Raw genomic sequence first — 15,682 nt, 5'->3', positions numbered from 1 at the left:
AAGGGGGACTCGGGTCTGCTGGGTTACAAGTGTTAAAGGAGGACAGTGGAGGAAATACAGAACCATGGGATGGTTTGGGTTAGAAGGGACCACCAAGATCATCCAGGGACACCTCCCACCGTCCCAGGCTGCTCCAGCCCCATCCAACCTGGCCTCGGACACTTCAGGGATCCAGGAGCAGCCACAGCTTCTCTGGGCACCCTGTGCCAGGGCCTGCCCGCCCTCGGTGCCCCCCTGGGTCCCCCTTTGTTCCCTGGGTCCCCCTTGGTGCAGTGCCCTGGGCCCAGGGACCTGCAGGGGAGGCAGGGGGACGCTTCCAGGAGGCCCCAAACTGGTGTCACTGGTGTGGATCCAGTGTGACCCCCGGCAGAGTGGAAACCCAGCTCGATCTCCAGAGTCTTTATTCAACACCGAGTCATAAAATAGCTCTTTACACGCTTCGCTGGGGGTCGTTTCTCTGTAATTCTTTAAATACACATTGTTTACACTTGCCAAAGTTTCAAAGCAACAACATCAAAGTGCGTCTACAGGTGAGAGTTCCAACCAAAGTGCTAAAAACACGGACTCCTGGCCGGAGCTGGGCCCTGCTCCCACCAAAGCCCCGGATCCTCCCGTCCCAGCGCGGCTGCTCCCCCATCCCGGCGCTCCCCAGGACACGGCTCCGGCAGATCTCGCACCAAGGGCCCGGTTTAGCATCGAGGGACCAGGGGATGGGGGGAAAAAAGGGATGTTTGGTTCTCCAGACACTGGCACATCGCTGCAGAAAGACTAAAATAGACCTAAATTTATATAGAGTTAAAAAAATAACTTGGGAGGCCACGGGCACCTCTGGGGAGGGGAGGTCGCTGTTCAGGGCCCCTGGGGGCTGTAGGGAATGATTCCAGCTCCTGGATTTATATATCTCTATTCTCTGCACTGATTATCTCCTCTGATTATCTCAAAGCAACTGTGCATCACCCCTTCCCTTCCCCAAAACTGCCCCACACCATTGCACCCACTTGTCCCCGGCCCCAAGCTGCCTCGCTCCCCTCCAGGGGCTCCATCCCGAGGCTGCATTAGAAAACCCCTTTTTTTTTCCTTGCTTTTGGGCAGTTTTCCCTCCTCGCTGCTGCTGCAGCTTTTCCCCAGTGCTCTCCCACCCTCCCCAGGGATGATTTTGCCTCCCGCTGATGGGGGAGGTCCATCACCACCTCACAACACCCTGCAATGCTTCTCTCACAACAAACCATCTCAGCTTCCCAAAATCCCCCTGCTCCCTGGGATTTTTTTCCCCTTTTAAAGCACTTTCTCATTTGGCACCAATTCCTAGATGTTTTTGCTCCACCCCAACCTGCTGCTTCCCACCCCAAAATGAGGCTGAAGCGATGCTCCAGCTCCTGGGCTGGGGCTTCCCCTAAGAGCTGAAAAAACCACTCTGGGAGCCATTACCAACACTTCTCCTGGGGTTTTTTGGTTCTGTTTTCCCTAAATCCAGGCTCCTTTGGAGGAGCCAGACAAGCCCTTGCCATGGCTGTGCCCTTGGTGGCAGCAGGGACCAGGACACGCTGCAAGAAGAGGGACAAAGGTTTCAAACCCTCGCCGGGCAGAGCCAGCCTGGGGGCTCCCGTTTCCCCCAGTCCCCGACACCCCGGAGCCCCAAAGCTCAGGGATAAGGCAGGAGGAGGCAGCTGATCCCCAGAGCATTCCTGGGGCTTGGAATGATGGGCAACGAGTGAAATCCAACACGAGGGAGACACAAAAACACGGATTTGGGATAGCTTTGGACCCCGAGCTGGCTTTGGTGATGTTGTTCCTCTTGAAATCCCTGACCAGTACCCAAACTCAGGTGAATGCTGGGAACATCAGCCATGGGGAAACTTCAGGAAAACACATTAGAAAAGGAATAAATCTCCCCAAAAGCGGCCCTGCCGGAGCCAGGCTCGGAAGCACTGTCCACGCAGCCCCTGGCAGCTCTGACCCCAACCCTGTGAATCCGTGGATTTCAGCGGGGATTGTCATCGCAGAGCCCCTCCGGCACGTCTCAGGAGGGCTGAGCTGAACGTGCTGTGAGATTTGAAGGCTTTCCCAGGAAATTGGGTATTTCTGGCTGTTTCCATCCCTTCCAGAGGGCCGAGGCTCCGAGGCCGAGGGGGTGAATCCGTGGCTGGAGCCTCACACGGGGCAGGACGAGCAGCAGGGGCAGGATCCATCTGACATCTCAGAGCCGTTAATGAGCTCGTTAGCAAGCTGGGCAATTAGGAGCCACCAGGAGGGCTCTCATTCCATCACTCCTGTCACTGTGCCTTCATCCCCAGCTGAGGAGGAGGAGGATGAGGAAGGGATCCATTCCAGCCCAAGCAAACCAGGGAGAAACTTCCACATTCCATCTTCTACTCCTTGAACCTGCTCAAGGCCTCGTGGCATCAGAGTTTTGTAAAAAGGGGGCTTTGCTGAGCTGGATTTTTTGGGAACACCCCAAGGAGAGGTGACGGTTTGATCTGCTCTTGGGGATGCACCAAAGCACCGAATCCAGCTGAGGATCCTGCTGAGGATCCAAAGCCCTGGTGGCAGCCGAGGGATGGGGATGTCACGGAGTCACCCACGCTCCACACGCACAGCACTGACCTCGCTGGCACAGAAATCTTCTCTGAGGGTCCTCAGCACCTCCCCTCCTTCCATCACCTCATCCTCCCCTTCCCCAGGAGAGGGGCCAGGCACCAGAGCATCCAGGCTTGGCCCACGGCTGGGCCACCAGAGTCTTTAAGCATAGAGTGTATAAACATGCTGAGTATATCATTTTCCTTTAAAATCTTTTTTTTTTTTTTTTTTTCCCTCTTCTCTTTATAGAAATAAATACGTACTTTGTTTTGTTTTTAAGGGAATTTCACAGGTCCCTGCAGGGTGGTGGTGACATCTCAGCTGGGCCATGCTCCTGGACAGGGCTGGAGGCTCCCCGGGGGTTGGAGCTTTGCTGGGTGGTTTTTTGCTGGTCGGGGCATCCCTTGCTCCTCCTGGCCCTGGATCAGGAGTGTCCCAGCTCCCCGGGCTGGAGGTAAAGCCACGGCAGGCGTGGCAGGGAGCTGGTCCCGGTGCGGGGAGCTCAGCCCTGGGGACCTGCTGGGGTGCAGGAGTTTGGGCTCCCCCACTTTGTGCATTCAGGGACAGCCTTCTCCTGGAAAGCTGCATCCAGGTGCTTCCCACGGCCACAAAACCCTGACCCTGTTCCGGAGCAGACAGCACAGCCGGGGTGAAGGGCGGGTGAAGGGTCTCCAGGTGGGGTTGGAGAACCACGAGCAGCCTCAGCGGTTTGGGGGTGATTTTCCTTCCTCTGGGGATCCCCACGGGCTGTCTGGCAGCCCCAGCCGAGGGCAGCAGCTCTTGTGCCATGGGTGAGGGATGTGGAGCTGGGTCTGCAGCCCGGTCCCTCCTGGGGGGACGCTCTGGGAGGTGTCCCCTCGCAGCCAGGCTGGCCAGCAGGCACCAAAACCTCCAGCGCTGGTCCAGAGGAGAGGGAAAAGCCCCAAATCCATTTTCCCAGTCGCTTCCTCTCCGCTCAGCCCGTCGGCTCCGAGGACACGGGGCTGGGGCTGGGGGTAAGGCCGGGGTGTCCCCACTGCTGGCAGTGCTCTGATGGCTGTCCCCAGTCCCAGCAGCACCTCCTGGTACCTTCAGGGTCCAGATCCTCACCCTGCTGGATGCCTTTCCAAAGCCTTTTCCTATGGATAAAGGATATCTGGGGGATGATGACGTCCTTGCAGGCAGAGGACACTCAGAAGAAAAATCAGATTTCAAAAACGGTGGCTGTAGATAAAGGTCAGCCAGGGCTGTTGGTTGGTGCTTTTCCCAGGCCAATTCCAGGACGATCTGGCCAGGGTTGCTCCTTCAGGCTGCTCAGGAAGGCCACGGGATGGCAAACGTGGGTGTCCCGTGAGTGTCTCTCTCTCTCCACGTGGGACAACGGACCCCGGATGGAGACTGGCTGTGGATGGCGGCGACAGGAGCGTGAGCCGTGTTTCCTGCTGGATGAGGATTCTGGAGATGGTTTATTGCCTTGGCAGGAGGGTTTTGGTGGAGAAGAAGTGAGGCTGGAGACCTCTGGAAGAGCTCCCATCTCTCCTGGTGTCCTGTGGCTCCCAAAGCCCCCGAGGTGCAGCTCTGCTCTTTGTGCTGGTTTCTGGGAGCGTTTCCCCAGCTTTGGGTGCCCCTCTGTCAAACCCAAAAGGAAAACGAGGGGGAACCCTGCAGGTGTGCTGGGCTCTGGGGAGGAACAGCCCCTTCCACCCCCCTCCATCGCCCCACGGAGCCCGGGGGCAGCCCAGGCTCTGCCGAGAGCCCCAGAACCATCCTCAAACGGGCAAAGAGCCCAAAGCAGAGTTTGACGGAACAGCCATCCCCGAGCACGGATCCTTGGAGAGGAGCAGAGCAGGGGTTCGAAGCCATCTTCCCCCCAGGAAAGAGCACGGCCCCAGCTCTTGGGGCAGCCAAGAAATGTCCTTGAGTAGCACCTTCTCGCCCGCGAGCGGCCCCGGGGGCCTGCGAGAGTTTGGGGTTCCTTGTGCACGAGCCGGGGGGACCCTGCTCCGGCCCACGCTGGGCTGGGGCTCAGGGGCTCCGCCAGGCAGAGCAGGGAATGTGCTTTGGGTTCCCTGAAGGGCTAACAGCCTCCTTCCACCTTGATGTGTAAAATCTTGGAGAAGCCGGGTCTTTTCCTCAGCGCCTGGAAGAGGAGCAGACAGTGGGGCTGGGGGCAGCCAGCAGTGCCCCTGCTCCATGGGGAGAGGGAGGGAAGGGAACACCTCGAATCCCTGCATGGGAAGGACACAGGGACAGGGAAGGGAATCCCTGCATGGGAAGGACACAGGGAGAGGGAAAGGGAATCCCTGCATGGGAAGGACACAGGGAGAGGGAAAGGGAATCCCTGCATGGGAAGGACACAGGGAGAGGGAAAGGGAAGGGAATCCCTGCATGGGAAGGACACAGGGTGATGGGGGAACACCTCAAATCCCTGCATGGGAAGGACACAGGGAGAGGGAACACCTCGAATCCCTGCATGGGAAGGACACAGGGACAGGGAAGGGAATCCCTGCATGGGAAGGACACAGGGTGATGGGGGAACACCTCAAATCCCTGCCATGGGAAGGACACAGGGAGAGGGAACACCTCGAATCCCTGCATGGGAAGGACACAGGGACAGGGAAGGGAATCCCTGCATGGGAAGGACACAGGGACAGGGAAGGGAATCCCTGCATGGGAAGGACACAGGGTGATGGGGGAACACCTCAAATCCCTGCCATGGGAAGGGCACAGGGAGAGGGAAAGGGAAAGGGAACACCTCAAATCCCTGCATGGGAAGGACACAGGGAGAGGGAACACCTCGAATCACTGCATGGGAAGGACACAGGGAGAGGGAAAGGGAAGGGAATCCCTGCCATGGGAAGGGCACAGGGAGAGGGAAGGAGGAGCAGGGATATCTCCAGTCCCTGCCTCAGGGAAGACACGGGGTGAGGAAGGGAGAGGGGAAACATCATCTCAAATCCCTGGCACAGGAAGGAAAGAGGAAAGGGAGGGAGAGGGGGAACATTTCTGATCCCTGCCATGGGAAGGACCCAGGGCTGGTGACACTGGTGTTAGCTGGGGCTGGGGTCCTTTACCTGGAGTTTGTTCACCATTTCCTCAAACATCTTCCTGGCTTCGGGGCTGTGGGGCTCCTTGAAGTAATCCACAATCCCCACCTGCACCACGATGGACTTGAGGTTCCGGCACACACCTGGGGCACAGACAGCACCTGGCTCTCACACCTGGGGACAGGGAGCCTCCCCACGGCCAGCAGGGACCCCAGACCCCACCCCGTGCTTCTCAAGGCCCTCTGTGTGTGGGGATCCTCACCCTGGAGATGGAGGAGACCTGGCCAAGTTCTCTGAAGGGGCTGTGAGGTGGCCCCTGGCTGCCCTGTCCCAACCCGGTGTCCTCCCGCTTCCTTGGGAATCCCTGCCTGCCATCCAGAGGGGTGGGCTCCAGCCAGCCCAACCCCAGCCCCCGAGCTGTGAGCACCAGGACAGGCTCTCCTGAGGCTGTGAACCTCCTGCCCTGGCCAGTGACTGCAGCAAACGCACAAAGCTCGGGTGTGGCACAAAGCTCGGGTGTGGCACAAAGCTCGGGTGTGGCACAAAAACCTCAGGTGTGGCACAAACCTCAGGTGTGGCACAAAGCTCAGGTGTGGCACAAAAACCTCGAGTGTGGCACAAAAACCTCAGGTGTGGCACAAACCTCAGGTGTGGCACAAAGCTCAGGTGTGGCACAAAAACCTCGAGTGTGGCACAAAAACCTCGGGTGTGGCACCAAAACCCCGGGTGTGGCACCAAAACCCCGGGTGTGGCACAAAGCTCGGGTGTGGCACAAAAACCTCGGGTGTGGCACAAAGCTCGGGTGTGGCACAAAGCTCAGGTGTGGCACAAAGCTCAGGTGTGGCACAAAGCTCGGGTGTGGCACAAACCCCGGGTGTGGCACAAACCCCGGGTGTGGCACAAAAACCTCGGGTGTGGCACAAACCTCAGGTGTGGCACAAACCCCGGGTGTGGCACAAAAACCTCGGGTGTGGCACAAAAACCTCAGGTGTGGCACAAAAACCTCAGGTGTGGCACAAAAACCTCGGGTGTGGCACAAACCCCGGGTGTGGCACAAAGCTCGGGTGTGGCACAAACCTCAGGTGTGGCACAAAAACCTCGGGTGTGGCACAGAAACCTCAGGTGTGGCACAGAAACCTCAGGTGTGGCACAAAGCTCGGGTGTGGCACAGAAACCTCAGGTGTGGCACAAACCCCGGGTGTGGCACAAAGCTCGGGTGTGGCACAAAGCTCGAGGCCTCCATCACCCTGGGGGTGTCTCCATCCTCCCTGCAGCCCGAGGTGAGATCAGCTCTCCTCGATGCTGGCTCTGCTCTGACGCCCTCCCCAGAGAGCTCCCAGCCCCTCCCAGTGCCCGCAGCTCCCGTGGGAGCCTCTGCCCCGTGCCTTTGGCAACTGGCTGATGGCTGAGGGTCCCAGTGTGTTTGTTACTCACTGTTGAAGTGCAGCAGGGCCTTGGGGGTCACGGGGGTGGACGTCAGCACCAGCATCTCCAGCCCCTTCAGCCCCTCCCGGCACATCTCAGCAGCCACCTCCTGGTTGATCTCGGCCACATGGTCCAGCTCCAGCACCTGCAGCCTCATGCAGTTCCGGGCTGCAGGCACAGAGCGTCCCTCAGCGGGGAAGGGACAAGGACAGCCGCTGGCACAGGGGGCCGGGAGGGGTGGGTGGCACCAGGAGGGGCAGGGAGCGCCCGTGGGGCTCGGGGTGGGGTGGGCTTCTCCAGGGAGACCCCCATGGAGCATCACCCTCCCTGCAGTGAGGGCCCCCTCCTCGCCCCAGCAGAGGGGGAGAGGTGATGCCCGGGGAGGTTTGGGGTCCCCAGCCCTGGAGGTGTCCAGGGAATGCCCGGAGGTGGCACCCAGTGCTCTGGGCTGGCCACAGGGTGGGCTCAGCAGTCCCAGGGGTCTCTCCAAGCCCATGACCTGCTCTGTGATCCTGTGACCCCAAGTGCTGGGCACAGGGTGGGCTCAGCAGTCCCAGGGGTCTCTCCAAGCCCAAGGCCCGTTCCCAAGGCCAGGATCCCGAGCAATGCCTACCTAAGGACGCCAGGCCCTGCACGCCACAGCCGGCCCCTCCGACGCCGAGCGCCCGCAGGTGGGGCCAGCAGCGCCCGATCATCTGCAGGCAGCGGTTGCTGAAGCGCGTCGGCTGCTGGCTGGGGACACGAGGGACAAGAGCTGGGGCTGGCACGGTCACTCAGCCCCCCAGGCACTCCTGGCAGCCTGTGGCACCGGGAGCTCTCCCTCCCACCAGCCTGGGGCTGTGCAGGGCCAGGGCAGCTCCGTGTGCCCAGAGCCCCAAACCTCACCCAGAGCAGCTGGGGCTGCCCCTGGATCCCTGCAGTGTCCCAGGCCAGGCTGGACACCGGGGCTGGAGCTCCTGGGACACTGGGAGGTGTCACTGCCACGGCTGGGGTGGCACTGGGGGTGTTTAAGGTTTCTCCCAACCCGTTCCAGGATTCTGTGATTCCAACCTCAGAGACCCAAAGCAGGCCTTGCCCTCTGACCTTCGAGGGATGAAAGCAGCAGCAGCAGGGCCTGTGCCTCTCTCAGGTGGAGAGGGCAGGTGCCAGGTGCTGCTGCCCCAGGGCACACAGGAGCCACCAGGCCCTGACAGCCGCCTGTCCTGCAGGGTGACAGCCCCTGGCTCCTGACACAGCGCCCAGGGGCTCTCCAGGCTGAGTGTCCTGTGAGAGCCTTCAGCTCCTGAGCACCCAGACACCGCGGGCTGGAGATGGGGCTCCAGCAGCATCTCCCCCAAAAGCTTTCCCAGAATGAGAGCAGCTGCAGTGCCCCCCCGAGCTGTGACATCCTTTCATCAACACCCAGACCCTGCAGGGCTGCTGCTGCTGCTGAGCCCGAGAGCTCAGACAGGCCTTTGATGTTCAGCAGCACCTCCCAGACCCAGCACAGATCCCTCTCATCTCGGGTGTGGGCAGCTCCCTGGAGCATTCCCGGCCCAGCAGGGAGCTGCAGACACCCAGCAGATCCCAGTTTGCACAGGGAGGGATGGGGCTGAGCTCCTGCTCTCACGGGCTGGGCTCCAGGATTGCTGCTCATCCCACAGAAACCCTCCCTAAGCAAATCAGGTTCTGGCACCCAGCTCCTTTCCAGCCCCTCACGCTGTGTGGCCTCCTCCTAACCAAGTTCCACCCCAGCAGTGTCCAGGCCAGGCTGGGCACTGGGGTTTGGGGCACCCTCGGCCAGAGGGAGCTGTCCCTGCACGGCAGGGGTGGCACTGGGGGGGCTTTATGGTCCCTTCCCACCCGCCCCACCCTGTGCTTCCGTGCCTTACCAGGGATGCAGAGGTGCGACCTGGAGGGAGATGATGTCCCTGCAGCCTGCTCCAAGGGCCCAGATGACTTCATGGCCCACGGGGTCCGTGGAGCTCCTGGAACAGCACAGGGGACGTGTGATGGCCCCACCTGCAGTGGTGTCACCCCTGGACTGGGTCTGCATCCCCCCAGGAGCTCCCTGGAGCAGCCAGAGGTACCAATCTGGCCATGGTTTCCAGCCCAGGATCTGCTCCTGGAGCAGCCAGAGGTACCAATCTGGCCATGGTTTCCCCCAGGATCTGCTCCTGGAGCAGCCAGAGGTACCAATCTGGCCATGGTTTCCCCCAGGATCTGCTCCTGGAGCAGCCAGAGGTACCAGTCTGGCCATGGTTTCCAGCCCAGGATCTGCTCCTGGAGCAGCCAGAGGTACCAATCTGGCCATGGTTTCCAGCCCAGGATCTGCTCCTGGAGCAGCCAGAGGTACCAGTCTGGCCATGGTTTCCCCCAGGATCTGCTCCTGGAGCAGCCAGGCCCCAGAGCAGCCTGTGCAGGGGCTGGAGCCATTCCCATCGGGATGTGCCTGTGGATGTGCGGTGTCAGCAGCGCAGTGAGGCTGGAGGGGAAGGGGGGAGGCAGGGCTGAAGGTGGCAGGTGAGCTGGAGGAGCATCTTCCACATGCAAAGGTGACAAGAGACTGGCTGAGGCCAGGCTGTGTGTCCCTGCAGGACAAAGAACCTGTCCCTGCAGGCCAACACAACCTGTCCCTGCAGGCCACACGGGGCTGGTGTCCCTTGCCACTGCACAGGGACAGTGCCAGGGCAGGCAGGGACACCCCAGTGAGGATAGGAGAGGACACCCCAGCCAGGACAGGCACTGTCCTGTGGCCCCTGTCCCTGTGGCTGTGCCCCTGTCCCTGTGCCCCTGTCTCCGTGGTTGTGTCCCTGTCCCTGTGGTTGTTCCCCTGTCCCCATGGCTGTGCCCCTGTCCCCATGGCTGTGTCCCTGTCCCTGTGCCCCTGTCTCCGTGGTTGTGTCTCTGTCCCCATGGCTGTGTCCCTGTCCCTGTGGTTGTGCCCCTGGCCCCATGGTTGTTCCCCTGTCCCTGTGCCTCTGTCCCCGTGGCTGTGCCCCTGTCCCTGTGGTTGTTCCCCTGTCCCTGTGGTTGTTCCCCTGTCCCTGTGGTTGTTCCCCTGTCCCTCTGGCTGTGCCCCTGTCCCTGTTCCCCTGTCCCTGTGTCCCTGTCCCCATGGCTGTGTCCCTCTCCCTGTGGCTGTGTCCCTGTCCCTGTGGTTGTTCCCCTGTCCCCATGGCTGTGTCCCTGTCCCCATGGCTGTGTCCCTGTGGTTGTGCCCCTGTCCCCATGGCTGTGTCCCTGTCCCCATGGCTGTGTCCCTGTGGTTGTGTCCCTGTCCCTGTGGCTGTGTCCCTGTCCCCGTGGCTGTGTCCCTGTCCCCATGGCTGTGTCCCTGTCCCCATGGCTGTGTCCCTGTGGTTGTGTCCCTGTCCCCGTGGCTGTGTCCCTCTCCCTGTGGCTGTGTCCCTGTCCCTGTGGTTGTTCCCCTGTCCCCGTGGCTGTGTCCCTGTCCCCATGGCTGTGTCCCTGTCCCCGTGGCTGTGTCCCTGTCCCCATGGCTGTGTCCCTGTCTGTAGGTGGCTCTTGCTGTTTGCTGTGGCTCCTCCTCAGTGCCTTTGGAGCACCAGGAGAGGTTCCTGGGCTGCTGCTGGGCCCGGGCAGGGACTGGGGCAGGTGTGGGTTTATCGAGATTGGGGGCCCAGCTCTGAGGAGAGGTGCCAGAGCACTGTCCTGATGCCACCAGCCCCACCAGTCCCCTGGCTGTGCCACCACACCTGCGGCTTCCAGGGACCGAGGCCGCGCTTCCCAAGTCTAAATGCCCCACTCCAGAACTCCAGGCAAGGCTAAAAATAAGGCTGGGTGTTATGTGGAGCGCTCCAGAGTGGGTGTGAAGGGTTCCAGGAGCAGCAGGTCAATCAGAGCAGGAGTCACAGCTCAGGATGTGCCAGGAGCGCTCCCTGCTCTGCTGCCCTTGGAACAGCCCATGGAGCAGCCCTGGAGTTCAGCCTGGCAGCTCTGGCTGTCTCCTGCCTCGTGGGGTGGGTCAGAGCCAGCTCTCAGCTCCTGGGGCTCTGGGTGTGCTTCCCCACCTCTGTCCTGGCTGGATGAGGACCAGGTGGAGCGGACACCAAGGCTGAGGCGGTGCAGCAGAGCAAGGATCACCCTCCTGGAGGCTGCAGGGAAGGCCAATCCTGTCTCCACAGGTGGCCAAAACTAAGGGTTGGTCAGTGGTGCCCTCCAGGACCTGTGACCTCCTCCAGGATCATCATGAGTCCTTGGCCTCAGGCAAGGTCTCCAAGCTGAATCTCAGCTCTCCCGTGGCAGAGCTGTTCTTCCCTGCCAGGAGAGAGGGACCCTGAGCCTCTTCTCTCCATCAGACTCCTCCATCAGGGGTGGCAGCCAGGTGGGACCTCACCAGCACCCCCTCCTCACCCTCCGCTACCACAAAGTGGTGTCTCCTCACCAAGACCCCAGCCAGGATGAGATCGGGACTGGGATGATGAGAATGGAGCTGGAAGTGAAACACCTGCATGGGAACTACCTGGAAGGGGCTGGGGGTTGCAGGGACAGCTGAGGACACCGGGGACACCGGGGTGGGGCAGCAGGACAGGTGGGCTGTACTCTGCCAGGGCACGGGGTGAGCGCAGCACAGCCCGTGTGTGTGTGTGTGTTCCCAGCCCCTGTGTGTGTGTGTGTGTTCCCAGCCTGTGTGTGTGTGTGTGTTCCCAGCCCCTGTGTGTGTGTGTTCCCAGCCTGTGTGTGTGTGTGTGTTCCCAGCCCCTGTGTGTGTGTGTTCCCAGCCCGTGTGTGTGTGTGTGTTCCCAGCCTGTGTGTGTGTGTGTGTTCCCAGCCCGTGTGTGTGTGTGTGTGTTCCCAGCCCCTGTGTGTGTGTGTGTGTTCCCAGCCCGTGTGTGTGTGTGTGTTCCCAGCCCGTGTGTGTGTGTGTGTTCCCAGCCCGTGTGTGTGTGTGTTCCCAGCCCGTGTGTGTGTGTGTTCCCAGCCCGTGTGTGTGTGTGTGTTCCCAGCCCGTGTGTGTGTGTGTGTTCCCAGCCCGTGTGTGTGTGTGTGTTCCCAGCCCGTGTGTGTGTGTGTGTGTTCCCAGTCCGTGTGTGTGTGTGTGTTCCCAGCCCGTGTGTGTGTGTGTGTTCCCAGTCCGTGTGTGTGTGTGTGTTCCCAGCCCGTGTGTGTGTGTGTTCCCAGCCCCTGTGTGTGTGTTCCCAGCCCGTGTGTGTGTGTGTGTTCCCAGCCCGTGTGTGTGTGTGTGTTCCCAGCCCGTGTGTGTGTGTGTGTTCCCAGCCCCTGTGTGTGTGTGTGTGTTCCCAGCCCGTGTGTGTGTGTGTGTTCCCAGCCCCTGTGTGTGTGTGTTCCCAGCCCATGTGTGTGTGTGTGTGTTCCCAGCCCGTGTGTGTGTGTGTGTGTTCCCAGCCCGTGTGTGTGTGTGTGTTCCCAGCCCGTGTGTGTGTGTGTGTGTTCCCAGCCCGTGTGTGTGTGTGTGTTCCCAGCCCCTGTGTGTGTGTGTTCCCAGCCTGTGTGTGTGTGTGTGTGTTCCCAGCCCCTGTGTGTGTGTGTGTTCCCAGCCCGTGTGTGTGTGTGTGTTCCCAGCCTGTGTGTGTGTGTGTGTGTTCCCAGCCCCTGTGTGTGTGTTCCCAGCCCGTGTGTGTGTGTGTGTGTTCCCAGCCCGTGTGTGTGTGTGTTCCCAGCCCGTGTGTGTGTGTGTGTGTTCCCAGCCCGTGTGTGTGTGTGTTCCCAGCCTGTGTGTGTGTGTGTGTTCCCAGCCCGTGTGTGTGTGTGTTCCCAGCCTGTGTGTGTGTGTGTGTGTTCCCAGCCTGTGTGTGTGTGTGTGTTCCCAGCCCGTGTGTGTGTGTGTTCCCAGCCTGTGTGTGTGTGTGTTCCCAGCCTGTGTGTGTGTGTGTGTTCCCAGCCCCTGTGTGTGTGTGTGTGTTCCCAGCCCCTGTGTGTGTGTGTGTTCCCAGCCCCTGTGTGTGTGTGTGTGTTCCCAGCCCCTGTGTGTGTGTGTGTTCCCAGCCTGTGTGTGTGTGTGTGTTCCCAGTCCGTGTGTGTGTTCCCAGCCCCTGTGTGTGTGTGTGTGTTCCCAGTCCGTGTGTGTGTTCCCAGCCCCTGTGTGTGTGTGTGTGTTCCCAGCCCCTGTGTGTGTGTGTGTGTTCCCAGCCCCTGTGTGTGTGTGTGTGTTCCCAGCCCGTGTGTGTGTGTGTTCCCAGCCCCTGTGTGTGTGTGTGTGTTCCCAGCCTGTGTGTGTGTGTGTGTGTTCCCAGTCCCTGTGTGTGTGTGTGTGTTCCCAGTCCGTGTGTGTGTTCCCAGTCCGTGTGTGTGTGTGTTCCCAGTCCGTGTGTGTGTTCCCAGTCCGTGTGTGTGTTCCCAGCCCGTGTGTGTGTGTGTGTGTTCCCAGTCCGTGTGTGTGTTCCCAGCCCGTGTGTGTGTGTGTTCCCAGTCCCTGTGTGTGTGTGTGTGTTCCCAGCCCCTGTGTGTGTGTGTTCCCAGTCCGTGTGTGTGTTCCCAGCCCGTGTGTGTGTGTGTGTTCCCAGCCCCTGTGTGTGTGTGTGTTCCCAGCCCCTGTGTGTGTGTGTGTTCCCAGCCCCTGTGTGTGTGTGTGTTCCCAGCCCGTGTGTGTGTGTGTTCCCAGCCCGTGTGTGTGTGTGTTCCCAGTCCGTGTGTGTGTGTGTTCCCAGCCCCTGTGTGTGTGTGTGTTCCCAGCCCGTGTGTGTGTGTGTGTTCCCAGCCCGTGTGTGTGTGTGTGTTCCCAGTCCCTGTGTGTGTGTGTGTGTTCCCAGTCCGTGTGTGTGTGTGTGTGTTCCCAGTCCGTGTGTGTGTGTTCCCAGCCCGTGTGTGTGTGTGTGTGTTCCCAGTCCCTGTGTGTGTGTGTGTGTTCCCAGCCTGTGTGTGTGTGTGTGTGTTCCCAGTCCCTGTGTGTGTGTGTTCCCAGCCTGTGTGTGTGTGTGTGTGTTCCCAGCCTGTGTGTGTGTGTTCCCAGCCCGTGTGTGTGTGTGTTCCCAGCCCGTGTGTGTGTGTGTGTGTTCCCAGCCCCTGTGTGTGTGTGTGTGTGTTCCCAGCCCCTGTGTGTGTGTGTTCCCAGCCCGTGTGTGTGTGTGTGTTCCCAGCCCGTGTGTGTGTGTGTTCCCAGCCCGTGTGTGTGTGTGTGTGTTCCCAGCCCGTGTGTGTGTGTGTGTTCCCAGTCCGTGTGTGTGTGTGTTCCCAGCCCCTGTGTGTGTGTTCCCAGTCCGTGTGTGTGTGTGTGTTCCCAGCCCGTGTGTGTGTGTGTGTTCCCAGCCCGTGTGTGTGTGTATGTGTGTTCCCAGCCCGTGTGTGTGTGTGTGTTCCCAGCCTGTGTGTGTGTGTGTGTTCCCAGCCCGTGTGTGTGTGTGTGTGTTCCCAGTCCGTGTGTGTGTGTGTTCCCAGCCCCTGTGTGTGTGTGTGTGTTCCCAGTCCGTGTGTGTGTGTGTGTGTTCCCAGTCCGTGTGTGTGTGTGTTCCCAGTCTGTGTGTGTGTGTGTGTTCCCAGCCCGTGTGTGTGTGTGTGTTCCCAGCCCCTGTGTGTGTGTGTGTGTGTTCCCAGTCCGTGTGTGTGTGTGTGTGTTCCCAGTCCGTGTGTGTGTTCCCAGCCCGTGTGTGTGTGTTCCCAGCCTGTCCCCGTGCCTGGCAGGCGCTGGTGGCTGTCCTTACCGGTAGGTGACAGCCTGCAGGGCGCGGCAGTAGCAGCTGGCCAGCCAGAGCGAGCGGTCGGTCAGCACGTTGGGGCAGTGTGAGATGCGCAGGATCAGCAGATTGCTGCCCGTCGCCTTCAGCAGCGACTCCAGCCCCGCTTCCAGACATCCCCTGCCAGGACAGAGCCAGGATCAGGCTCAGGAGCCCCTGCTCACCCTCCCCGTGACCTCCCCGGGAGGGTGACGCGTCCCGCGGGCGTCCGCGGCTCCGGGACGCCCGAATCCCGCGGCAGGAGCCGCCGTGCGTTGGGGCGCAGCAAGGAAAGGGATTTTGGGGCTCCCTGAGGAGCTGCAGCTCCGGCTCTGGGAGGGGGGACACGGGGACAGAGGGACACGGGGACTCACCGTGTGCTCTTCATGTAATCCTCCTTGCTCTCCTTCTTGCCCCGCTGGCGCGGCTTCAGGTTTTGGAGGGTGAGGGAATGCATCTGGGTGCACCACTGGGACAGCATGGCCAGGAACTGGGGCACAGGGGTGGCACTCACTGCCAGGGACACCCCAGCACGGCCACACCACCCTGCCCCGGCTGGGCACACACGTGCCACAAACGTGGGAACACACACACACCAGGCCATGGCAGAGCACGTGCCACAAGTTCACGGGCAGGACCCCAAAACCATGGGTGTGACCCCAAATTCATGGGTGTGACCCCCAAAATCATGGGTGTGACCCCAAAACCATGGGTGTGACCCCAAAACCATGGGTGTGACCCCAAAATCATGTCCGGGACCCCAAAACCATGGGTGTGACCCCAAATTCATGGGCGGGACCCCAAGACCATGGGTGTGACCCCCAAAGCACGTGAAAAGCTGTGCAGGTGTGAGCTCCTGTCCTGGAGCATTCAGCTCCAGCAGCTCCAGCAGCTCCAGCAGCGGAGCGAGCGCCCAGCCGTGTCCCCAGGATCGGAAGGACACAAGCACGGAGGAGATGCTCGCACAGCTTCACCCTTCACCACCCCCTGCCCCGTACCTTGGAGGAGACCCTGGCGTTCTCCAGCAGCACCCGCGTCCAC

The 15,682-nt window shown here is 60.9% G+C and overlaps 1 protein-coding gene across 1 annotated transcript in view; it reads right to left on the bottom strand.

Moving 5' to 3' along the window:
- Positions 1 to 389: 389 nt before the first annotated feature.
- The window catches only part of FBXO41 (F-box protein 41), a 25,989-nt gene continuing 10,696 nt past the window's right edge, over positions 390 to 15,682 (bottom strand). The window contains exons 6-13 of the mRNA XM_088056983.1: positions 15,640 to 15,682; positions 15,016 to 15,131; positions 14,630 to 14,782; positions 8,900 to 8,995; positions 7,642 to 7,760; positions 7,038 to 7,196; positions 5,631 to 5,746; positions 390 to 4,696 (exon numbers count right to left, since the gene is read on the bottom strand). The exon at positions 15,640 to 15,682 is cut by the window's right edge and continues 220 nt beyond it. Coding sequence (XP_087913109.1) covers positions 4,634 to 4,696; positions 5,631 to 5,746; positions 7,038 to 7,196; positions 7,642 to 7,760; positions 8,900 to 8,995; positions 14,630 to 14,782; positions 15,016 to 15,131; positions 15,640 to 15,682 — 865 coding nt within the window. The 3' untranslated portion in view covers positions 390 to 4,633. The remainder of the gene's footprint in view (positions 4,697 to 5,630; positions 5,747 to 7,037; positions 7,197 to 7,641; positions 7,761 to 8,899; positions 8,996 to 14,629; positions 14,783 to 15,015; positions 15,132 to 15,639) is intronic.

Source organism: Pseudopodoces humilis, chromosome 6, assembly GCF_049639895.1.
Source record: "Pseudopodoces humilis isolate 2021_Gansu_Grassland_sample_001 chromosome 6, ASM4963989v1, whole genome shotgun sequence".
NCBI lineage: Eukaryota > Metazoa > Chordata > Aves > Passeriformes > Paridae > Pseudopodoces > Pseudopodoces humilis.
The sequence above is the reverse complement of the archived record's forward strand: the minus strand, read 5'-3'. Positions and strand labels throughout refer to the sequence as shown.